Source organism: Thermobia domestica, chromosome 7 (assembly GCF_964235325.1).
Source record: "Thermobia domestica chromosome 7, izTheDome1.hap1.1, whole genome shotgun sequence".
Taxonomy (NCBI): domain Eukaryota; kingdom Metazoa; phylum Arthropoda; class Insecta; order Zygentoma; family Lepismatidae; genus Thermobia; species Thermobia domestica.
Window position 1 is genome coordinate 302,994,385 of NC_137460.1, and position 27,378 is coordinate 303,021,762.

A 27,378-nucleotide genomic window follows, 5' to 3' on the forward strand; every position below is an offset into this window, starting at 1 on the left:
AATTTATTAGGAGAATTTAAATAAGAACAAGTTTCTAAAGGAAACGAGAGAGTAAATAAGTTGTGGGAGGGGAAATGAAAGTCATGTATCCTACGGTGTAATTATAAGGGTTGCATTCCATAGACATCTTTCTTGAATGTTAGTGAAAATATTAAAATAATATGTTGAAATCATTATAGAAACTCCAAAAGTTAGAAAAGAACAAAAATGATGAAAAGATAAAAGTGAACATGTCCGCCTGGACATCAAGAATAAGAATATTTAAACAGTATAGTGAAAATCACCATAGGGACGCCAGGACATTGGAAAAACATAAAATGAATAAAAGGGAAAAGTGAACATGTCCGTTTGGACATTAGGAATAAGAATATTTAAACAGTACAGTGAAAATCAACATAGGGACGCCAGGACATTGGAAAAACATAAAATGAAGAAAAGAGAAAAGTGAACATGTCCGTCTGGACATTACAAATAAGAATATTTAAACAGTATAGTAAAAATCACCATAGGGACGCCAGGACATTGGAAAAACATAAAATGAAGAAAAGAGAAAAGTGAACATGTCCGTCTGGACATTACAAATAAAAATATTTAAACAGTATAGTGAAAATCACCATAGGGACGCCAGGACATTGGAAAAACATAAAATGAATAAAAGGGAAAAGTGAACATGTCCGTTTGGACATTAGGAATAAGAATATTTAAACAGTACAGTGAAAATCAACATAGGGACGCCAGGACATTGGAAAAACATAAAATGAAGAAAAGAGAAAAGTGAACATGTCCGTCTGGACATTACAAATAAGAATATTTAAACAGTATAGTAAAAATCACCATAGGGACGCCAGGACATTGGAAAAACATAAAATGAATAAAAGGGAAAAGTGAACATGTCCGTTTGGACATTAGGAATAAGAATATTTAAACAGTACAGTGAAAATCAACATAGGGACGCCAGGACATTGGAAAAACATAAAATGAAGAAAAGAGAAAAGTGAACATGTCCGTCTGTACATTACAAATAAGAATATTTAAACAGTATAGTAAAAATCACCATAGGGACGCCAGGACATTGGAAAAACATAAAATGAAGAAAAGAGAAAAGTGAACATGTCCGTCTGGACATTACAAATAAGAATATTTAAACAGTATAGTGAAAATCACCATAGGGACGCCAGGACATTGGAAAAACATAAAATGAATAAAAGGGAAAAGTGAACATGTCCGTTTGGACATTAGGAATAAGAATATTTAAACAGTACAGTGAAAATCAACATAGGGACGCCAGGACATTGGAAAAACAATGTTCTAATCTTAACAAAGGAAATTTAACATTTCGGCTATCATGATAGATACTTCCAACATTTTATTATAAGTTCCCGTAAAAGTTTGTAGTTTGCACTCAACTCTGTTAGCACTCTTTTCTTAGTACTTCATAATACGTAACTATATCTTTTGCACATCTAACTTAATCATATTTAGCTTTTGCGCATAAAGAATACTATAATTTGTGCGTGGGGGGAAAATATACTTGGGCATATTAACATTGGCTACTAGCTAACATGTAATGTATCTACTGCGCATCCATATCATGCACTGGTAGCCGTCGCGCAGAAAAATAAACAATTTTGTGCATGGCGGGAAATGTACACGGTCATCTTATCATTGGCTACTAGCTATCATGTAATGCACCTACTGCGCAAGCATGTCACGTACTGGTAACCTTCGCGCAAAAAAATGATCAAATTTGTGCTTGGCGGGAAAATGTACACGTACACCTGAATAGTGACTTACACAAATCTAGCCTGTATTATCATTTACTGAATGTGTTGCGTACAAAAACAACAAATATTACATATCGTACCTATATAAAAAACTACTATGGATCTCTTGCGTACGGGAGCGGTGTGTATAGATACCATATGTTGTCTAAGCATTACTGATCTTCGCGTAACACGTACCTATCCGCACACGTTACAATATAATGTTTGTCTTCGCATTCGCGTCGGGGTCCGTTCGCGTAGCCCGCGCCGCGCCGCGTTTTCCGCTACCGGCCACCCGCGTTGCCGCAACCGGATATTAATGATTACGTATTCACATCTAAGACAGTTTCCTACTTGTGCAAGCAAATATGTTTATGCAAAAGCCATTAGGTAAGTGACAAAGTGTTTTTTATATTCAAATGATATTAAAATTGAAATTGTGTATAGGTATAATACAAACAAGACAATATCATATATAAAATCATGTGTACCAATGCATGACACAAAACAGTGCAACAGCACAATCGTACAAAGTCATACATACAAAAAGCTACAATACACATCCACACATACATACAGATGCATACAACGCAGCACATCATACAAAGTCATACATACAAAAAGCTACAATACACATCCACACATACATATAGATGCATACAACGCAGCACATCATACAAAGTCATACATACGGAAAGCTACAATGTGCAAACACACATACAAACACGCATATGTACACACATACATAGGCAAGTAGCAATAATACGGCATGAAACACAAAACAGAAGCCTACCAAAACCTACAGAGGCAAACCTATGTACATGCACGGCAATGCTCCACCACACACATCACCTACATAGGCAAAACATCAATAATACAGCAGCAAACACAAAAGGGAATCCTACCAAGGCCTACAGAGGCAATGCTCCACCACACACATCACATACATAGGGAAAACAGCAATAATACATCAGGAAACACAAAACGGAAGCCTACCAAGGCCTACAGAGGCAAACCTATGTACATACATGACAATGCTCCACCACACACATCACATACATAAGCAAACAGCAATAATACGGCAGGAAACACAAAGGGAAACCTACCAATGCCTACAGAGGTAAACCTATGTACATGCACGGCAAAGCTCCACCACACACATCACCTACACACGGAATGTCTCAATAATACAACATCAAACACAAAACAAAAGCCTAGCAAGGCAAACAGAGGCAACCTATGTACATGCACGGCAATGCCGCACCACACATACCTCATACATAGGCAAAGCCACAATACTACAGCAGGAAACACAAAGGGAAGCCTACCAAGACCTACAGAGGCAAACCTATGTACATGCACGGCAATGCTCCACCACACACATCACCTACACACAAAACGGAAGGCTACCAAGGCCTACAGAGGTAACCTATGTACATGCACGGCAATGCCGCACCACACATACCTCATACATAGGCAAAGCCACAATACTACAGCAGGAAACACAAAGGGAAGTCTACCAAGACCTACAAAGGCATGCATTTGTACAAGCATGATAATGCAGCATGAGACACATACATACATACATACACACACACACACACACACACACACACACACACACACACACACACACACACAAACAGCCACACACATACATACAAACATGAAAAGAAAGAAAGAGAGAGTGAGAGAAAGAGAAACAAAGAAACGGATGTCTATCAACGCACAAACAAGCAACAGGCAGATATACTTGTAAATAGATGCCTACATATAAACATATATACATATAAACAGTTGTGGGCACGTACATATATAGATATATACACATATACAAACAATATATATGATCATAAACCAAAAACGTAATCAAATACCCTCAAATAATGGATTCATATCAAAAGTTCATACAAAATATGCTACAAACTTGTCTTGATATCGTTCTCCTCCCGTTTCTCATTCCACCATTTCACTCATCATAAAAAAAAACTACGATAAAATAGCTCAACATGTGTATTCTTGCGACGTAAAACTAGTAAATATCATTTACATGTATGTAAGATACAAATATACCAGTCACCCCACCGTAAAAATGTCTTTCTACGCCCCTAAAATGCGTATAGACCATTTTATCCTATCTCTTTCATGAATATTTAATCTTTCTAGCCTAATTTTTTAAAAAATAAAAAAGATTCCAATGAATGAATGAATACTGTTTCCATTTTATTCAGTCAAAACAGAAAAGTCTTCCCTTTTACGGCCGACCGTCATAAAAACATCACTTGTCATTCAAGGGAATTCCGGCCAGGAAGGAAAAAGAAAAAAAATGTTAACAAAAACAAGTATGTTACCCAAAGCAGTTAGACTTGTCTCATTCATTGATAGTTTCGTAGCCCGGAAAAGGATGTTCTAGGGGGGAAAGGGAGGACTGGTTCATTCACGAGTTTTGCTACTATTTTCTTCTTCTTTTTCTATGGACGTAAACAAACCCTTATACCTATTTCATTCACAAACTTAGAGGATTACCTGAGTCTCTCAAAAGAGAAAGTATACCTTCTATATGGTTAGAAGAGCCTGGTCTATAGGAACACAAAAATGCTTGTAATTCACGTATATTTTAGCATAAAATGAATAAAATTAACATAATTAATTCCATTTTTTAATCTTTTATCATTTCCAAATACTTTTCACATCTCAATGGATTGTAATAACCCAAAAATTCAAACATATATTCGTCTCATAATAGTACTTTACTCTTATAGAAGTCCGTATTTACATTGAAAAAATCTGTTAAGATATGATTCTATCATTTATATTTCCAATACAAGAGTTCAAACACCAATACCTACAATTGATAAGTGTGTTTACTACTGCTAAAAGTGGTACGGTAAGTCAGTGATAAAACGTTTACTCTGGTCCCGGGTTCAATTTCTGTTAGTACAAAGTTATGTTGAACAACATTATGTCTAATTTTTCTCGGAATTCATCCCGCTTTCATTAACTGCAATTTATAATCTAATCTAATCTAATATGTTAGTCTAACTGACATAATTGTGGGACGTTAAACTGATCAACTTCATTTTGTTTTTGCATTCATTATATCCACTACCATTTACTTCAAACGATTTCCAAGTCATAGCAATTTCATTCCATTAAACATCAAGGATATCATATGAGTTCCCTCTGGTATCAAACCCGTGTCTCCACCCGTACAATCAAGTATTGTTCCCTCTAAAACATATAAACAAATACTCGTTGATTCAAAGATATGTCTGCTAAGAGAACTGATTCCCTCCCTATGTCCACATTTCAAATGCATAAAAATAATAAATATTCTTACCTTAATGATGAACTAATCACAGACGTAATGAATATATCACCAGCAATGTTTCATACAAAAACAATCACAACGAGTAATATCACACAAATAATATCAATCAGCCAAGAATCACCAACTCAAAGAAACAGAGATCAACTCTGAACGGAATACTTGTTCAATAATAAAATGTTCGTTTCTCTTCTTACCAATTTTATAAACAGGTCTTCCCGCCAAAACAAGTTTGGGCAACTCAGTCCCCCCGCCCTTCCACCTTTGCGTTCAATATGGGATCCGGCGCCTCTCTTTCTTTTTCCAGCGGTCTTAACCATTAAAAGAAAGAATGTTTCGTTTCAATACAATCTTTACAAAAACTTGAGGAAAACAAATTCATGTAACAACCTAACTGTTACGTAAAAGGGGAACAATACATAAAGCTTTTCCAAGTTCAATGTCAACTTTGGGTTTTATTTTCTCTTTTTTTCTGTAAGGGAGTAAAAAATTTCTTGAAGGACATTCACATTCCTAGGATGCAATCTTCACAAAGCTCTCTAAAAAGTATACAATAATCCCTAACAGTTTCTTTTTTAACACTAACTAAATTGCACAATTGTGTTCCAAAAATCTTTTTGAGGGGTACTCTGGTATCTATGTGAAGGCCACTCTGTAATTAAATCTGATGGTTGTATCTAACGGTCAATCCTAATTTTTTTCACGGCTCCTTTCGGGTGAAGGACGGTCATAAATACCTACACAGAATCACAAGTATATCCTCCAACAAAGATAGATAAATCTTTAAAGAATTCATCAAAGAATTCGTATATAGCCAATAATAAAGCTTTACTTGGCCTTGCATCAACTCTCAAAAACCTTGAGCAAATTGTAATTTCTAAGAATTCAGGTGTCAAGGATTTTTTCCAACATCGTTTCACATATTGGCAATAATAAATGATGAAAGAACGTATCAAAAACAACAATAAAGTTTTATTTTTCAAGATAACCTTCAGTCAAATTGTATTTTCTACGAATTTTAACTTTCACAGCCATAAATTGTCATTGAACACATATTTTCACTCAATAAATAACATAAAAAACACTCATAAATAGCAAACATCCCTTTCATTAATCAATAAACAGCATTGTCTCGACTCGGAAATGCCTCGTCTCGCTCTCTGATTGGTTAAACTACTTCTTTGAAAATTATCTACTATGGTTCACAGTGAGTTACGTCCTGTTGACCCACTCACAAATCTTGACCCACGACACACTGTCTCACTTCATCTCTGCGAGGGAATTCATGTCTCGTATGAAGACCTTCTGGTTAGCATTTATATATATTTTTAAATTCTAGAATTTCGCCATACATCTCATGGGCTGCGCAACACATTATTTTTGTCGTGTCACACCAATTGAGAAGGCTCCCTACGATGCCCTTATGATTCGGCTGTTGAAGTAGACGAGCCAAATGCGTGGGCAAGTGTCCGACTATTGCATGTCGCGATCTTTCATCGCGTAATGAGCTGCAGTTTATCAGAAGTTGCGACAGGTGTTAATATGCTATATCATGCTGATGGTTGTAAGACATTGCTGTCTGTTCCAAAGATGGAGTGGGTCAGTGGGTCGTGGGTCAACAGCATGTGACCCACTGTGACCCACCACCCACCGTGACCCACTGTGACCCACCACCCACCATGACCCACTGTGACCCACCACCCACCGTGACCCACTGCGACCCACCGACTCAGTACGTTCTACCGACCCTCTCTCCTCTGCATTGTAGACAGTATCTTCTGAAGACTGGTAAATTTGTTTCCGTTTTACTTTCAAGACCTTCATTTCCCTTCCTTTTCCACTTGTTTCTGTCTACTTACCTGAGGTGAGTATATATAACCAAGTGAAAAAATAACTTCAGGCACTTTTGGATATTGATATTTTTAATAGTAATAATAGCAATAGGACTTACACTACAACTTGGCTTTCGAGACCTGTGAGTTTTTAGAGCTAACTACTGGAAAAAATACATTTTTGAATCAGTGTAATATATAAATTATTTATAAAAAAATGAATGTAACTATGTGTGCCTGATCATCACGGTCAAATTACAAAGTCAAATGAAATTACTTTTGGTATGTAGTTAGGCCTTAATCCAAATTAGGATGTTATATTACTTTTATTATAATGCATAATATCCTAAGGAGGTAGTGAGGATCCGAATTTTTGCGTAAAAATAATGAGAATCTCTCAAGCCGTTAAACTAACGGAGCTGAAATTCAGTGTATTAAATCTTTATTGAAAATAAACAGAATGTGTCCTAGTATTTTTTAAATTCTCCTTTATTTGGGGGGGGGGTACTTTCTATATATGGGAAATTGGTAGTGAGTTGGTTTGTAAAAATGATCGAGAACGATCGATGTTATTTAAGAAAAAATCAGAAACAAAAAATACAGTGCTTGGCTTCATATATCCATTGCTTTCTGCTATAATAATTGCCGAAGCTTATGTTTATTATATGGAGCGCTTACAGCACAGGACAACCAACCCATAAAGTTGAGAAAAATAGGCATAAAATTTGTACTGTAAGCGTAATTACACGGAAATTTGAAGTTTGGATTGTACGCATAATTGTATGGAAAATTTTACACCTTTTTTTTCTTTTACGGTGGTCTACTTACTTGATTCGGAACTTTGAAATTTAATCCTTTTTTCCACTGAAAAGTATTGATAATTCAACAAGGAAATAATTATACTATGATAATTTAAATTCATCGTAATTTGGCACATGGCAAACAGCAGTGTGGTAATTGAAGAGGAAGAAGGAGGGAAATTCCCATTCACCACTGAACACTTACAGGGACCTCGTTCCCTTTCGCTTTCTTGACGGGGGAGGGAACTTGCTAATGGTATCAAAGCTTCATGAGTAATTACAAAAATTAAATTTATAAACAAATAAGAAATCATCAGTTTATCAGGCTTTAATTGATAATTTATTCACAAGATTCCCTATCAAAGGCGTGGTAGATGAAGTTCGTTCTACATGGGTTGACATTGCCAACTGGCATGGTCGATATGGAAAAGATGTTGTATGGTGATAAAGAGATGATATTTCTTGCTGAGTATTTCAAACCTGACCAAAAAAAAAAAAAAAAAAAAATCATTATCAGACTTAAATCTAACAAGTAGATTGTTGATGAGAAGTTGCAGAAATCGGGTAGAAGTATTATCAATTTCCACGACAGAGTACGAACGGGGATTTCCCCTTATGAATTTACAGATGACTGATATTAGAAATAGACTAACTGCTCAAACATTGTCTAACTTGTTGTTCATCAATGTTAATGGCCCACCGCTAGACATGCTCAAAGTAAACGAGCTAGTTATTTCTTGGCTGAAGGATGGACATCATTCCACTGCGGATGAGTTACCGCCAAAAAGTTACCAACAGGAAATAAATCCGATTTCAAATTTGTTTTAAGGTGGAAAATTACGAGTTACGGAAAATGTATACATGTATTACTAATGGCTTATTTGTGTTATTCAACTTTGTACCTAATTTTTAGTAAGTCTCTTCTTTGCTTTAGGTAAACTACTTTAAATAAACATTCATAATAATTGCAATTATGCGTATTTGTAACTTAAATTTAACATGGTGTTTTAGTAATTACACAAATTACAATTATGAGCATACTTTATGCAAATGCTCTTACATAGGGTACCCGAGCACCTTTATACCCTATGTACTACTGATTTTTCAAGTGTTTTGTAAGAAAAATACTGCGAACTGAGAAATCATAACCATTCCCATATTGTACAGGGGTATTTTCCATTTTCCTGCGAATAGAAGTTTCTTGTGGAATGCGTTCAGAAATTAACACTTGCAAGAATACTCTCTTAGTACAAGTATATTTTAGGCACACACTAATTTCCCCCCACCTCGAACTCTTTCGATTTCCTCACTGACAAACACTTTACCATTTTATATCATAAAGGTCAGATCCACTGTTATTGTAACAGAGTGGTGCTTGAGCGATTGACTAGAAATTCAAACTCCGATTAATGACAATTTCACAGTCTTGTTTTATTACACTGTGTGTGTGGGTTTTCTCGGGGTTCTCCCGTTTCCTCCCACTTTCTTCATTCCACCATTTCATTCATTTCTCATAATCACCGTCTCCTTTAGTCTAACCGGCATATCTGTGGGACTTAAAACTCAAAGATTTCATTTCATTTTTTTAATTTTTTGTTTTATTACAAGTGTAAACTCTTTAGTCAGTTCAGAAGAGGCCGTGGATCGTGTTCAGAGTTGATGACGATGAATTTTGGTTAGTCAGAGTAGGTCAAAGTGAATGAGAGTGGTTCATGGTGAGTGGTGGGTCAGAGTGGGTCATGGTGGGTAGTGGGTCAGAGTGGTTCACGGTGGGTGGTGGGTCGTGGTGGGTGGTGGGTCAGAGTGGTTCACGGTGGGTGGTGGGTCAGTGGGTCGTGGGTCAAGTTTTCATGGTCTGTTCGTCAGTCAAATCCGAGGAAATGTCCGGTCAGAACTTCTAACTTAATATATCCGGATCGTTTTTACAATCGTATTGAATTGTGCGAATACTTACAATCTGTTGCTACCCATTTACTTACTTATCACACTTCCAGGTGGTCTGTGAACCTATTTATATTGTCGTCATAATAAAAACGAGTGGGACATCATAAAGCCATACAACCAGAAAGTACGCGGATTCAATTGAAAGCGGAATGTCGCTTCCGGTTTGAATAAAGGTACTAGACCGGAAGTGGAACCTGTTCTCGAAACGCTGAATCCATATCTTTTTGATCTGCGGGAATCAGTATTGTAGCAGGCTTTCTATTTTTTCCGCTTTCAATACAAAGGTAATAGTTGAGATGACACCTATTGAAATGAAATGAAATGTTCAACATGCCAGGCTTATTCCTATAGACTAAGACAGATGATGAATGAAAGAGTTTGTGGAATCAGAGCGTAGGAGGAAACGGTAGAACCATGGGCAAAACTATTCACTATTCCTGGGATTGAACCAGAACCCCTCGCACTAGTCAGTGAAATAAGTACACTGACATGTCTGTTGATGCCAACATCGGGACTACAATCAGGTTGACGCACATTAAATTGCTTGACTGGTTTCTTAATTTTGAGTTCTAGTCTTCCGCTCAGCACCAAGGCTGTATGAGACGTAGACCTACACTTTAACGTGGGATCCAAACTACCCGAGCTCCTACCAGAAATCGAACCGGGATCTCCTGCGCCAAATGCCTGTGAGCTAGCCATATAGCCACTAAGTAGTAAATAGTTCACGCGCATTGGAAGATATGAATTGAAATGAAATCTTTGAGTTTTACGTCCCACGGTTAAGCTGGCTAGGCTAAAGGAGACAGTGATGATGAGAACTGAATGAAATGGTAAAATGAAGAAAGTGGGAGGAAACGGGAGAACCCGATAAAACCCACGCACACGGTGTTTGTCCACCACAAAGCTAACTTGGCGCGAGCTGGGTTCGAACCAGGGAACCCATGCACCAGAGGCGAACGCTCTATCACTGAGCCACCACGACCCCTCACGCGCATATCATGCATGTATGTAACTTGCTTCTCTTGGTCAGAATATCTACAATCGTATCACCATTTTCTATCACAAATTGAACACTTTCACATGTTTACATGATACAATGAGAAAATTCCGTTGCGGAGAGCGGTATATTGTACAAATATGTGGAATCCTCTTGCTTACTACAAAAATCAGTACGGAACATACGTTATCCGTATGCTACATAGGCACTGCCTTTAGATGTTACATCATGTCGTTGAAGGATGTCTGATATCTAACAGTCTTCCTTATATTACATACATATATGTATGTTACCTTCGTCAGCTATATGTGGGATAAATCCATTTGTATGTGAGATCCTGACCGCGTATACTGTTTCATACGGAAAGCACGTACAGATGAAACAGAAAGTATTATAAAACATGCGGTTTCAGTTATACGTTTGCTGTACGTTAAGTCCAAAAACTACAGGATTTACAAATGTAACGTACGATTTTACGCACGCTACATACATTTTTTCTCACTGTACGTCAATGAGATTATTTCTATTTCTTCCCAGTATTCCCACTTTGTTTCATTGTTTCCATCTACATTCACATTTACTTCGCAATTGTGTTGTGCCGTAATAAATAATAATAATAATAATAATAATAATAATAATAATAATAATAATAATAATAATAATAATAATATGTGAGATTGGTAACTAAAGGATCCTTGTTCAAATCACACACATTCTCTACTCCATGCCAAACAATTATAACTTTACAATATCGTGTCCGTGGGTTTTCTTACGGTACTTCCCGTTTCCTTCGACATTTTCATTCCACCAATTATTGCATCATTCACTTTAGTCGTCGATTCCCTTAGTCCAAAAAGCATAATTATTGGACATTAAACAAAGATTTCAGTTCATTTTTGTAACATTACTATCTTAAGACACTTGTAATGTGCCATACAGTGTTACCACATTGTTTGTTTAGCGGCCTCTACGACCGAAAATAAAAGGGCATTTCATGTTTTCGTTTTCTTTTTACATCTACGTTACCTCCCACTGAGCACGGGTGAGAGTTTTAGATCATTCGATATATTATTAAAAACATTGAATTTATTTTACACCGAATGTTACGTTCAACAGATTAGCACAGTATTCAAAGTAAAAAACACGATACAGGATAGATTGTTTGTAGATCCTTCTTAGAGATAAAGAAAAAAATCAGATAAACATTTTGAAGATTTTATTTTTAAAATAGCAAAAATTGTAGCTATATTTCTGTGATTTTAGTACATATTTCATTCAGTTTTGGGTACGTCAGTATTTCAAGTAGGTGAACACAAGGAACTAACAATATGATTAAAAAGAGTTTGCATGAGATAAAGATTCTTTGACAGTCGTTTTGTTGAAGCTTCAATAAACATTACGTTTTCAGTAACTATTGAAGTCAGAGCTGAAGATGTTAATATAAAACACCCAGTTAGCACTGAGAAAACACTCGAGTATAATACAGCAGATGATTTCATGACAGCAGATTGTATTTGATATACAAGGTGGCCCAAAAATAGGTCTCGTACTGATCAGCTCAGTGTATTTTATATCATTTCTTAGTGTTATCAAACAGATAGACTTACAAGGGAACCTTCCGAAAATGATAGTTGCAGTGAAAGATGTGTCCTATACCAATTGAAAGAGCTGTAACAGAGATGTTCATTCCCAAAAAATTAGCTGCCCATAGCAATAGGTTCAAGAAATATAAGGGGTGGAAGTTCGGGAAACAACAAGGTTGGACAAGGGGTGAAACGTGCAAATTCCGCAAAAAAAGGGGGGCCGGGCAAAATACAATGCTGACAAGTGATGTATAGAAAGAGGCTTGCCACAATAGGGAACAAATGAAGGCACCAGTGGGGTTAACAGTGTTGCCAACTGCAATGAAAAGTACATGTTTTGCAAAGAGCACTACATGAAGTGAGTGCAATATTCAGTGTCAACCTGTCATGTAGAACGTAAGATATGACGTGTATAATCAGTGGTACAATCTAACAAAAGAGAATAGAAAAAACAGAAGTACGAAAAATACGGAAAAGACGGAGTTGGCCATAATGCGCCACATTTGATCACGAGCTGTGCATATTAGGATGAACAAAACAAGAAGCACCGACTATGCAGAAAACCGACGTACCTAGAGTCGAAAAGAAAAACTAGTTTCAAAGTTGGCAACACTGGCCATGAAAATCCAGACAATTCTAATATAGTTAGGCCACTCGCTTCACAAAAAAAATTTTAGCAACAGGGATTAGTCTTCGCATCATTTGTACATGCTCGTCCACATTGTACGTGCAATTGTTCGATGAGACAATGGTCCAAACAGAAGATACATTTGCAGTGAGCACAGCGGAATACTGCCAATCCGTCACACATGGTACAATGATCGGCTGTGAATGTCTCGAAACAGTATTCTAGAGGTGTCGGAACCTTTGGTGGTCTTTCTATCACATATCCACACCTGTAGAAAGCTAACATAATCAAAGGCTTGATCTGCTGTGTGTTGCTGTCTGTAGTACTATCCAGGGGCGGACTGGCAACCATAGGGCCCACCCTGCTAAACAAATGAGGGCCCACTGTATAAAAATGTAAAAAATGTACTTGGCATTCTTCATTTGTATTACATATAAAAGTCTATCTTCGAACCTATAAATAGTATCCTATATATTCATACAAAAGCAAAACATTAATTACAAAAAATCTGAAGTAGGAACATTTTAATAGTAACTCATACAGTGTGTAATTGGCATTATCATTTTTTATTGTAAACACACACTATACCGGAATTGGTGCTTTCAGTTATTTATATAGTGCTATTGTTTTTTTTTTGTGTAATGAATTTAAACCATTTATTTAAACAAATGAGTGTCATGTTTTAGAAAACCCAAAATATATACATGTGCAATAAGTAAAAACTAATCTCAAGTCAACTTTGAAACACTAAATAATTAAAGCACTGGCAGAAATAATGTAAGTTTCTTTCCTTATAAATCAGTTCTAATATCAAATTGGTTGAAATTTTCTACTAAATTGCATACTATAACCTAATATAATATAATATTAATATGAATGCCAAAAATGCATCCTAATATTAATATCTTCATTATGCCCCAGTTACACTCACAATTTCAAATATCTACCTAATTCTTTGGAGCTAGATACAAGATCGTCAATCACTTTGTCGTAATCAAACGTATATGATCTTTCTATGTATAAAAGAATAAAGTCTTCCAACAAATCTTGTCCAAGCGATGAACGCAACCGATTGTTGATCACTTTCATAATCGAGAAAATTCTTTCACATGATACTTGGGTATACGATACAATTAGAACATACTTATAAGCTTTATACAACGATGGATATAATGGATCATTAAGATTTAATTCGTGAAGCAGGTGCAGTGCACAAACTAGACACACTTCACACTGTCTTGCAGGTTTGCATTTCCATTCATCTTCCTCCTCACTCTCAGTTTCATTATCTTCCTCTTCTCCATTTTCCTCTTTTTCACTACTATGTGCATATTGCTCGCTGCCATGCTCATTTCTTAAAATATCCTGCTTTTTACATATTGGTGGATTATAGTCCCTATAATGACGAGCAAATTGGAGCAGTTCCTCTTGAATTTGTTCTCTTTCCACTTTGCAATAATGTGGTAGAGTATTGAGAGCTGAATCAGGTAGTTCTTCTAAAGTGCTTATCTCATGGAAACGGGTAGGATCCAGCCATGCAATGTCCTTCATGAGACTTTTTCTTATATTAAAAAAAAAAGCAGTAGTTAACGTGCTCGTTTTTAACAGCTGCTGTATCACAAACCCCGCAATGTTTTAGGGCCTGATTTCTCATAGACGAAACCTTTTCAAGTCGATAAACGTGAAGAAGAATAAGGTCTGTTCATGAAAGTTTAACTTTAGGTCTTTTTTTTTTATGCAAAACACAAGTTTGCTGGAGTTACCCTGCCATATTTTTAATGATGGTAGGTTTAATTGAGCACATCTTTTTAAAATTGATGGAGGGGGCCCACCTGTTTGGAGGGCCAGTCCGCCCCTGGTACTATCACCGCCTATATGATATATCCAGAGTATCCCACCTAACTCTGCGACTGAAATAATTTCAAAGCGAATAAATGTGACACATCCAGTTGTGCAGGAATGTACCCATGTTAGCCGGCGACAAACTTCTGTGAGACGCAAGTGCCCCAAGTCCCCCATCATAGGGTTCCAGGGGCCAACTTCAAAATTTCAAATAACACCATCGGCCGAGTTATATTTCTTTCGATAAATCTTGGAATATGCAACAACGCATATCAGAAATATTTACTACAGTATATGGGATTTCAAAATGGCCGCCAAAAATATCTGCTCGGTGACAAGAACAACGTGCATTTTTGGCGGCCATTTTGAAACCCGTGCTTCATATAGCAAATGTTTCTTATAGGCGGTGTTGTATCTATCCAGAGAAATATCATTCGCCTCCTGTTCCCATTTGAAATGTTGCGGTTGATCCCTCGAGCCTTATGATGGGGGCCCTGGGGGACTTGCTTCTTACAAAGTACTCTTGGCCCTCGACATGAGTACATTCCTGTGCGATTGGATTTGTAACATCTCTTTTCGCTTGAGATCACAATGTTCGATGCCATGTTAAGAAACAACATATATTTGTGGCGGCCATTTTGAAAAATATGCTTCATGTAGCAAATGTTTCCTATAGATGTTGCACATTCCATGATCTATCGAGAGAGATACCACTCGGTCCCTGTTGCCATTTGAAAATTTGAAGTTGGCTCCTGGGGCCCTATGATGGGGACCCCTCGGGGCACTTGCTTCTCACAGACTTTTATCACCCCCTAACAGTGGTACATTCATGCAAAACTGGATCCGTCACATTTTTGTTCGTTTCGCAAATCTTTCAGGTCACAAAGTTTGGTGGGACGCCCTGTATATTCCCACATACGACCCAACCATGACATAATGTTCACTACTTCTATTATCAGTACTCGTGTTGGCTCAACCCAACCATTTCATGTTCCCCGAATTGACATTGCCTCAATCACTCTAGCATTGATGCATTCCGAGTGATGCCTGTTGCCGGAATTTTCTTTTCGTGAAGCGAGTGGCCTAACTATATTAGACTTGTCTGGATGTTCATGGCCAGTGTTGCCAACTTTGGAACTAGTTTTTCTTTTCGACTCTAGGTACGTCGGTTTTCTGCATAGTCGGTGCTTCTTGTTTTGTTCATTCTAATATGCACAGCTCGTGATCAAATGTGGCGCATTATGGCCAACTCCGTCTTTTCCGTATTTTTCGTATTTCTGTTTTTTCTATTCTCTTTTGTTAGATTGTACCACAGATTATACACGTCATATCTTACGTTCTACATGACAGGTTGACACTGAATATTGCACTCACTTCATGTAGCGCTCTTTGCAAAACATGTACTTTTCATTGCAGTTGGCAACACTGTTAATTCCACTGGTGGCCTTCATTTGTTCCCTATTGTAGCAAGTCTCTTTCTATACATCATTTGTCAGCATTGTATTTTGCCCTTCCCCTCCTTTTTTTTTCTTCGGAATTCGCACTTTCCCCCCTTGTCCAACCTTGCTGTTTCCCGAACTTCCAACCCTTATATTTTTTGAGCCTATTGCTATGGGCAGCTAATTTTTTGGGAATGCTCATCTCTGTTACAGCTCTTTCAATTGGCATAGGCCACATCTTTCACTGCAACTATCATTTTCGGAAGGTTCCCTTGTTAGTTTCTTTATTATATGTTCTTAATGTCTTTTTACTTATAATTTAAGCCTGGAACAGTCGAAGCACATAAATCCATAAACTAGAATGTTATACTTGATCAATGCAGAGGTGTATACCTATTTTTGGGCCACCCTATAGAAGCTGATTGTTCAATGCGAGTAATTGAGTTTAAATTGTTAGAATTTTAAGTTTGATGGTTTTTAATGACACGTATGTGTTGAATCTTGTTAATAGATCATTAATAGTGAACATAACTAAGTGAATGTTGATTGATTGCAGGTTTCTCGGCTGGTGATCCTCCATGAAGAAGCAGAAGATGGAAATGCGATGCCAGATCTCGAAAGGCCTTGCGAGGTGGTCAGCAGGGCGGTCGCTAATTTGGTTAAGGTAAGCCCCGTTACTTTTTCTTTTTTGTACTTAACAAATAAAAGAACATACAGAAACGACCCTCAGTTATAGTGATTGAAATTGAATTAGGCCCTCCACTATTTGTGAAAGTAGCACTCTTGTGATTGTGGAGTGCTTACAGCGCAGGAACACTAATTCAATTATTTCGCAGGGCGAAGGCGAATTCGTGGCAGCTGAACATGTGAAGGTTTTATGTGTTTCCAGGAAACTTCAGGCGCTTTGCCAGGAGCCTCGTGTTCGTTGTTTTCTTCTCCCCAGAGTACTTAGTATGCAGGAGTCGTTCCAATACTCAACGAGTTCAATAAACCACCAGCACTTATTTTTCCCTTCTTTGTACGATGTTGTTGTATTATTGTTGAGTGAACTATGAATATATAATTTCATATTATTTATTATGTTTATTCATAACTCATTTCCTCTATTTATTAGGCATTTAAAGCATTGATTTCTCATTTAAATATGGGTAATGCGGAACATTAGCGTGCTCGTAGTTCATTTTATGGTGGAAGCAGAATCTGCATTAGCACGCAAGGCATAAACGTGGGACGTAAACTCCCACCGATTAACTAAATATCTTTCATATAGGGTTGTTAACTATGGTTCGTTGGGGATACGTAGTAGGTGTTCCAAGTGTTTCCAGCACATTCCATATTCTTCTCTCGTGGGAGTAACGTGTGGTCAGCACATTAGATTCCTTCCTTCCTTCCCTTTAGTCTGGAAATAACGCTACGTGAATCAGTGAATGTTTAATGAAGGAAGCATTAATGGGAATTGAAAATTTCAAGATTGGAGGGCAGATCATTAACAAGATCAGGTATGCAAGTGATACGGTTATTATATCTGTAACTGAAGGAGGACTTTAGGAGATGATTAACAAAATAGTTCATACTGGGAAACTGTATGGAATGGAAGTCAACATCTAAAATTCGAATGTTATGAGAATATTCCGTGGAAATGCGTCATTACAGGTCAGAGTAGAACAAAGAGAACTTGAAAAGGTCCAAGTATCTGGGAAGTATTTTGACGAGAGACGCTTACTGCACTAAAAAGATCAATCAACAACTGCGATACCTAAAGAAGCATCCAACAAGAAAATATCACTCTCAATTAACAGGCTTAATATTGGACTAAGGAAGAAATTAGTCAAGTGCAATATATGGAGTATTGGACTTTGTGGTTCAGGGACTTGGACATTACGGAAGTTAGAGAAGAAATATTTAGAAAGCTTCGAAATGTAGCGCTGGAGGAAGATGGAGAAGATAAAATGAACAGAGAGAATAACAAACGAAGGTGTATTAAAACGGGTAAGAGAGAAGAGGACGATTCTTGCCAGCATTCTTCGTAGAAAGGCCAATCGGACTAGATACATCTTGCGAAGAAATCTTCTTCATAGCGCCATAGAAGAAAAGATGGAAGGAAAGCGAGGAATAGGAAGAAGAAGAACACAACTGATCGATGATTTGAAAAATAAAAGAAAATATTGAAAGTTAAAAGAGAAAGCTGAGTATCGAGACACATAAAAGAAACATTTCCAATCCCAAACTTAAAATTAAAATAAATAAGTAAATGAATGAATAAAAATAACTCATCATTAGCCTCAGGTCGGAATACTTAATATCTAGCAAATCTTTCGATTACCATGTCGCAGGGAGTGATGTGTCAGTACATTGCATACACATGAAATGCAAAATTGCAACAAGAAATTGTGCATTTTAACGTTTCCCTACAATGAATGCTTATGGATTATAGAAGAAAGGTGTGATGGAACGAAGATTGAGCTAGAAACGACAAAATTAAAAAAAAAAAAAAAAAAAAACTGTCGAGTAGGACGATGTTTATAAACAGTCACATGATCAAGGATCGAATAAGAGATCCGCATGTTAGAGATGAGCGTTGTGTATGTGATATACCTTAAGATTACAAGTTCAATCGAAATAGCTTCATGTGGACTTTCTGCGTGCTTCTGTTTTATTCCTCAAAGCACCGATTTTGAATCATTTAAGACATAGTTACAAATGAGACCTGGGGCTCTCGAGAAGCAAAATCGGTTTCGAAGGTAAAAATGTATTCGTGAATCTGGTGTTCATTAGTATGTGTAGTTTCCGATTCACGCATAAAATCTATAAATGATCAAATAGAGGTAAAAAAGATACGGATTATTTTCGTCTTGTATAAAATTTGTTTCAAATCGACTTGCGTTTTCCTCTAAAGCAAGTTTCTCAACTTGTGATACGCGTAGCACTTGCAATAGTTGAGAAATCGTTCTTTAAACTCTTCTATAGTTATTTCCTGCACTGCAAATAACATGGAATCTATTATGGACAACGTTCCATTTTTAACAATGTAAGCATTGCGGGATCGTTTTCATTTATATTATTTCCTCCGCACTAGATTATAAGTAGTAGAGGCTCCTCGAAACTATTGGCACATGCTTTTAAATTCTTTCTTACATTCGGTTACAGGAATGTTATTTCCTTACAGAGCAATAGGTATCGATTTTCACACTATCGTGAAACTTGTGCATAATGGAACCTGATAGCGGAAGTGCTTAATTAGAAAGAAAATAATTGTTTTTATAATTACGTGTGTTAAGCAAAACGTGCCAAGCAGTTAAGTTAGTCAATACTTGTGATGTTTATAGAGGGATAAGATCAAGAAGATGAAAACGAAGTTGTGAGATCCGCAATAAAAGAAACTTAGAGAATAGAAGATGAAAGTAATACTTTGACGGAAGAGGTACATCACTACTATCACTTTGAGAGGTAAAATAACAAGCGATGATAAATGGAAGCAACATTTTAAATCGAGAATAGCTCAGGCGAAGAAACAAAATTTCGACCATTTCCTTTTTGAATCGAGGGTTAACGTAGAAGTTGGAAGCTATTCTTTGGAGATTGAATCGGTTGAAAAAAAAAAAAAAAAACATCTCGATTTCTTTTACTCATTTTGGACAAACGAAACAGTTCCTACACTTATGCGTAGCATAGTTTGGAAGTTTAAAACTATAAGATGATAAGAATTTTGCTGGCACTTTGCTGATATGCAGAATGTCATGTAATATGCGGACGAATGTCCTACTGATGTTCACCCCGTAGTTAAACAATTAAGCTACAGGCAGTAGCATCTCAGCTGTTGGCTCCACGCGTGGATCTGTAGCTGTCGAGGAACGACCTTCTCTTGAATCATCTTGTCGACTTGTGTCACCATTTTTTTTTAATTGTTCCTTGTAACGTTTCACTGCGGCATAAAATAGGCATTCCTCACCATACACAAACTCCACTTCATGTCGTATCGTTAGTGCTGATTTTCCTTGAAGATCGAGGAAGCTAATCACAGCTCTGTATTTGATTTTGTGCAAGATTCTGCCGCTACCTAGATTCCTACTGTAATACGTATCAATTCAACACCTGTAAAGACACAAATTGGCACACACATTAGTAAGATGTCGACAGGTCATTGAGCAAACGTTTACAGTACCCGCACATCTCTGTCATCGTAAGGTAAGCAATGGCGTACGCAGAGTTTCATCAAAGGGGTTCTAGCACGCAGTCATATTCTTTCAGGACTCGCGCATATATATTTGTTTTTCCGTATCTTACTGAGGGGACACAGTGGCTGTGGTAGAGCGCTTACCTCTGCGTGGGGTCCCTGGTTCGATCTCCGACCAAGTAAGTTTGCTGTGGACAACATTGTATCCGTGGATTTTCTCGGGGGACTCCCTTTTCCTCGCACTTTTTCATTCCACCAATTCTTCATAATTTATTTGCTTTAATCATTGTCTCCCTTAGCATAACAAGCATAATCGTGAGCCGTTAAACTCAAAGATTTTATTTCATTTCCATATCTTTCTAAAGGGAAGGGAAGGAAAGGGAGGTTGAACCTGGAACGCTTCTTTACTTACGCCAATCGAAGTAACAACTTTCTGGCCTCCCCTCGTAAATAAAGCAATGGATTCACTGAGTATTTTCTGTGAGACAAGGTTTGAAAATTAGTGGCTGAAGAATGGTCCTTCTGTGAAGTCACTGTTTCGATATATATACACAGTGTTCGAAGTGGGAAAAAGCAGAGGCGGTATGTTTTATTATGCTTTTGACTCAACATACCAGCTATTTAAATATTGTCTTTGATCACTGAAAAACCAGAAACGGTATATCCTCGTTACTGAAAAACCAGAGGCAGTATGGCATACCACCGCATACCGTCTCACTTCGACCACTGTATTACATATTACTTCTGGTGGCTCTCAATGCAAATAATCTTATCCGACTTCCTCTGCAGTACTCACACAGTTGATAGAGAAGTAATTCCCTTAAGATCTATATATCTCCAAACTCGTGATCCAGGCTCCTGGATTCAGTGATACGAGCGATAGGAAACACGAGTCCCAATCAGACAGGCTTAGTGATAGTCATTGCGAGTTCGATCAAGGCGAATCTAACCTAGCGTTAGCAAAATGGCCATCTCTGTGGAAAGAAAAAAAAAATAAGACATTCCTCAGTGATATAAAACGACACTAAGTTATCCAAATGTGTCCTAGTTTACTTGGCATTTTCTTGGATGTTAAGAAGACGACTTCTTTCTTACTTTGCAGAGAGGCCACTTGACATTCATTTAAATAGGATTGGTCACTCATTGGCTACGAAATAGCTCAGTTTGTGCTCTGTTTTCCTTGTAGACGTCCTGCCCTTTTGTCTTATGCTGATAGGATGAAATGATGTTATTTATGACATGAACAGAGTAAGAATTCGGGAGAAACAGAATTTCGTTTAGCTTTTTGGGTGTTGGACGATCTTATTATACAAGTTCATTAGTGACGTGTTTTTTTTTCTTTCCTTAGATGAAACACAAGTGGTAAGTACCTTATTTTCATAATTCTGAGGACGGATAAATCATTATCTCAAGTTTTCTATTAAGAAATTAGCTATCATAAATCAATGTGTATCGTTTGTGTCAGATCTACTAACAGACTTCTTCTGATACGTAATGTAGTATTTTTTATATACTGAAAGATAGAACAACGGGAAATGTGAATGTTTTGCAGTATACTCATGTGGGTTTATGTGCGCACATAAGTACAGATATAGCTGTATTTTCAGTAGCGTATGCAGAATTCTGTCAAGGGGTGGTTCAGCCTCTCAAGTTCATATCATTTCAGACATTTTTAAACGCATTTCAATGTGCTAAAAGTTTGTTTTTGCGAAATATCTTGAGTGGGGAGAGGGGGAGTTTGAAATAATGGTGGGCACAAAAACCAGTTTTCAATTTTTCAAAACCGTTTTATATTTTGTACCAAACCAGTTTCAGTGGACAACTGAAACGTCTTTTTTAGGTTTTCTAGAAACTGGTTTTGCCCATCCCTAGATAAAACCTGGAACCCTCTTACGTACACCACTGCGTTTCTTTGTTTTATTGGAAGTTTTGTTGCGAAGGGATGGGAAGAGTCATAGTTAAGTTACGATGTTCAGAAATTCTCGTACGGGAATGTATAGTAGGGTGACCAGACGTACTGATTTCTCAGTACAGTACTGCCTTTCAAAGAGCTGTCCTGCGTGTTGCGAAGACACCCAAAAAATCGAGAAATGTCCTTTTTTTTTAAAGAAGTCCTGCGAAATGTCCTGAGTTAACTGATTTGTAATATTTTAGTATTTCATTCTTTATTCACAACATTTTGAATCACCGGCGGTCTTTTCCAGAATGATGAACCTGTGTTTTTTTAAACACAACTCAAAAGATTAGGAAAGGAGAACAATCAACAAACCATTGTTTTCACTGAGAAGGGCTTGTTGAAATATCGGTACGGTAAGGTAGGAAAGGTTTTTTTTTTTTTTTTTTCAACTTAGGGCAGTGATGCTAACCAAGTTAAGTAGAAATTCCCTCGTGCCGGTCTAAATTTTCCCTCATTCTTTAAAATAATCCCACGCTCCGAAAATCGATTTTAAGAAGTCTTTAACCCTACAAAAAGTTTCATTGTACGTTCATAGAAGTAAACCACGTTGTTATTCATGAAAGTATTTGGAGTTGTGTTGAATTCCTTCAATACTCTTGTTCAGTACTTTTCTTTTTAACAAGAACGAATGATTAACTTAAGGTTAACACAGTAAACTATCATATTCCATTATACTTGTGTACTATTTTTCCCTTGTCAGAATCTGGTCACCCTAATGTATAGCCTCGTGCGGGGCATCCCTATTATCAGTCAACTAGCGGTATTGAATATCTACGTCATCTTTCCTTTCCAGCTCTTGCCCATCCCTGGATTAAATTTGGAATCCCCTTGCGTATGCCACTGGTTATTTTAGAGTGCAGTTCGTTGTTTTATTCGATGTTTTCTTACGAAGGGATGGGAATAGTCATAGTTAAGTTACAATGTCGAGAAATTCTCTTACGGAAATATATAGCCTCGTCAATGGCATCCCTTAGTCAGTTAACGCTGTCGAATATCTACGCCATCTTTCTTTTCCAGCTCATTGATTTACAAGCGGATCTTTTTATATGCTTTTTCTTAACTTACAACGGTTCAAGCGCGTCCTTCAGTGCAAGGCTATTCAATGCGTTGCCAATGCGTTTTTATCGCTCATGTATTTAAATGTGGATGGCTAATCACAATACGCTGCAAACGCAAAAAGAATAAAATCGCGGAGAATACGTCAGCCCGAGAGTATTTTGTGCGTTTCGGAACAATAGACCATCTGCTGTTTCGGAATTAGTAAAAGATGTCTAAAGGAAGGAAGAAAGGAAAGACGTGTTGCGAGGCAATGGGATTTAACCAAAACAACAGCTGCTTGGAAGATGCTTTGTGCAGAGTATTGGAACTCTGCTATTTTAAAGTATATGCGTGTATAACAAAAGAAAATTCATAAAAATACAAGGAAATTCTGAAAAATTAGCTGATCACAAAAATATCTATGTAACACAATAGGGTTATTTCTTGTGATTGGCATAAATGAGAATGAGGGTGTGACAGTAAAGCCTGGAAACCCTAACTGGCTCTCAGTATGATTTATAACTCTGGCGAAAGTAGAATTACTGAGTCGCTGCAGGGGGTAACGCATCGGAAACTCATCCTCGTTCACAGGGTGTCTACTGGTCATGAAAGTCATGAAAAAGTCATATATTTTGCTTAGTGGTCATGAAAGTCATGAAAAAGTCCTTTATTTACCCAACTGGTCATGAAAATCTGAAATCTCAGAGTATATTTTTATACTTCATACTGCATGTACTGAAACAGTTGTATTAGGTCAGTAATTGTGAGAATTTCCCCCACCAGTTAGTGCTGGCTAACTGGTACTTTACTGTCTTCCTAGCTGCTCCCCATTTCATCCTCTAGTCTCTGTAATATAGTAACAACTTTTTACTGTCCAACTTTGTGATCTGCTATTTCTTTACTTCTAAGAAATGTAAATTGTGTATTTTCGGGCCTTTAAACTTATGCAAATAATATTATTCGTTTGAGTTTGCAGATTTTAAATTTGATGATCTATTTTTTAAAAACGAATTTCTTTTATAATTTGTTTTGTCTTTGGGCAGTTCTCTGAGTGCTTAATTTTAGACAAATTTCTGCTACATGGATAATTATACTCAGAATTAAAACTTCAAATACAGTATAGAGTGATTAACTGGTAAGAACAGGCCCGTATTTAGGTAAGTGCTATTCTGTGCTCGAGCACAAGGCGGCAGAATTTTAGATTCTTTCTTTAAGATTCACAATAACTGATATTTACGACTAGCAACCCGCATAGTTCCGATGCACCACTGATTGTAGGGGTTTATTATTACTAATGGTAAATTTTTATCGCCATGGTCATGAAAATTTGAACAAAAAGGTCATGAAAAGTCATGAAAAAGTCATGAATTTACTTTATGGTATTCCAGTAGACACCCTGGTTTAGCCATACACTTAATCTTACAAACCTGCATTAAACTATTTGCCGCTCATAGAAGGACCAGATTTTTCACAGCAGCGTGAAACACAACACAATGATCCAATGTTACTTTTCTATATATTTATATACAACAGCAGAGTCAAAAAGTAAAATCAATATTGGATTTATTTTTCAATGTCAAGGAGTACAAATAGGAAACTCATATGTTATGCGTGTCATATCACATTAAAATTCCATGTATTCCTCAGTGCTGTCTAAATATTTATTGCAAAGGAAGACCAAACCGTGTGCGCCGGTTGCGTAAAATTCTTCCTCCCAGCTCGTGACCCAGTGACGAATATCAATAGTGTCAAAATGTCGACAGAGGTGTTTTTGCACTCCATCGAGTAATTCGATTGTCTTGGAATAGGTGACTCTAAGTCACTGCTGAAACGGTAAAAAATAGGTGGGAGCACAGACAGTCAAAGAGTGAAGATCTCTGAAGTATGAAACTTGCTGTATAAGAATATCTAATTATCCAAAAATCAAGTAAATATACAGACATTCGATCCTCTGGTACAAGCGCAACGAATTATATAGTGAAAGTTAGGACACACGGGGCCACAGTTAAGAGTACGAACTGAGCATTCGTTTTCTGATATCGGAGGATTGTAAAATGTGGATATTGGAGCAGTTCCTGTGCCATTCCTTGACTTGCTTACGGTAATCCCCATACGTTTCATGCAAGAGCGTTGTAAAAAGCGGTATTTCGCATTTTTGGATGGTTTAGAACTCGGAAAGGAGGCGTTTTTCGACCCATGTTTATTAGATCCCCGTCCCCTCCTAATGTGAGGAGTCACCTGTCGGAGTTTAGTGGTGGTACTTTTTCGCAGCCTGTATATTAGCTGTCCATTCTAAACTTACTTTAGCATACAAATTCTTCCCCACGAAATCATTAATATTCGTTGAATAAAATGAAATGTTCTGATTTACTAATTTAGTATCGAGCTTAAGTTTTCAGAAATTTCAATTCCGTCTAAGAAAACTAGCCAGGGACAGTTTTCACTCGTATATGTTTTTGAATGCTTGCTTACTTCGTCGAAGACGGAGCTTTGTAAGATAATAGCTAATAAATATGGTTCTAAACATTTTATACAAAGAGGTTGCAACTTTTTTAACGTTCATTTAAATTTTGAATAACATTTTCGTAAATGAAGTGGTAGCTGCTTGAAATGTTTGTATATAATGCATTCAAAGATGTCATTTATTCGTTTCGTTTCGCAGGTTGGCAAAGAGACGATCAGCAGCAGTGATGACCCCATCTTGAAACAAGACATGCCATCAGCGCTCCATCGAGTGGAAGGATCATGCAAACTCCTCGAAGAGGCTTCTGCGATGCTAAAAGCAGATCCATACTCTGGACCTGCAAGGTAATAAATGATAATTGCCAAGAGATGTAGACTGTTAGGAGTACAAGCAATTAGCGTATTCCTATATATATATACAAACATGATTATTTCGCACTAAAGAAAATCAGAATAGGATCTTCGTGTCCTTTCCTAAGTTCAGTAATTCCAGTCACTATTTAACAAGCTCATATCGACAAAGAAAATGAGGTGTTGAATTCCTCTCTCTGTGTTGGATATCTGAAGGTTCAACTGAATATTCGACTCTGTATGTGATTTTACGTTACTAATATTTTAGTTGTTGCAAACTGCTCTTATAAATTCTGTAGTTATTAGTGTTTCAAAAAATGAAAGAACAAGAAACCATAAAGTCATAGCATACAAGTGAAAAAGTTGTTAATTTAAGAGAATGTTTATTGTCGACTGATTAGGGAGTGAAAAATAGCCCCAATGTGCATCCCTCAACTAAATGACACTCTGATACGAAAATGAACTGTTCCAGAAAAGAGAGCTATTTTCATTTTGAACCAAATATCTATCAGAATTTATTTTAGGGAAAAATTGTCTTGCATCACAATCACACAAGTTTTAATGTCACTAAAATACATGATCAGGGGCTTCGGTACTTCAAGTAGTAAATTTCTGAACTGTTATTGGAGGTGACAGCTCTTGCATTCATGTTTTAAAGTGTGTGGGTAATTACTTGGAACACATTACGTAATCTGCTGAAAGAAGTTGTAGTGTAATAACGAACACACACATCTTCTTCTAAGCCTTTTTTCCCAGTTAGCTGGGATCAGCTTTTCGGATCACTGTCCTCCGCCTGTTTCTATCTTGTACTGCATCATATCATTCTTAACACAGTCTCCCCACTTCTTCTTCGTTTCCCACTCACTTTTATAGCATCTACTCGGTGAGCTACATATTGCAAAGATCTTCTTACATATCCAAATTATCTCAGTCTGCTTTCTTTCAGTTTTTCTACTACTTATCTCACCTTTACTGTTCTCCATATCATTTAAATATGAATTTTGTCCTTCCGCGTCACTCTACAGGCTACACATCCACCATAGCATCTTCAGGTTCGCAACATGCAACTTCTGTTCCTCTCTGTTCTTCGTCGTTCAACATTCCGCTCCGTATAATAAGGCAGGTCTCACTCCTGTTTTGTAAACTTTTCCTTTAAGGCGTATTGGTACCCTACGGTCGTTTCTCTCCATTTGGTTCAAGCGCTGCTGATTCTACTGTTTACATTTTCTTTTATTCCTG

General features: G+C 37.1%; 1 protein-coding gene across 1 annotated transcript in view; it reads left to right on the forward strand.

Moving 5' to 3' along the window:
• Vinc (vinculin) overlaps positions 1 to 27,378 on the forward strand; it is a 236,040-nt gene that overhangs the window by 75,298 nt on the left and 133,364 nt on the right. Inside the window, exons 2-4 of the mRNA XM_081764025.1 lie at positions 16,713 to 16,820; positions 25,988 to 26,133; positions 26,798 to 26,804. Coding sequence (XP_081620151.1) covers positions 16,713 to 16,820; positions 25,988 to 26,133; positions 26,798 to 26,804 — 261 coding nt within the window. The remainder of the gene's footprint in view (positions 1 to 16,712; positions 16,821 to 25,987; positions 26,134 to 26,797; positions 26,805 to 27,378) is intronic.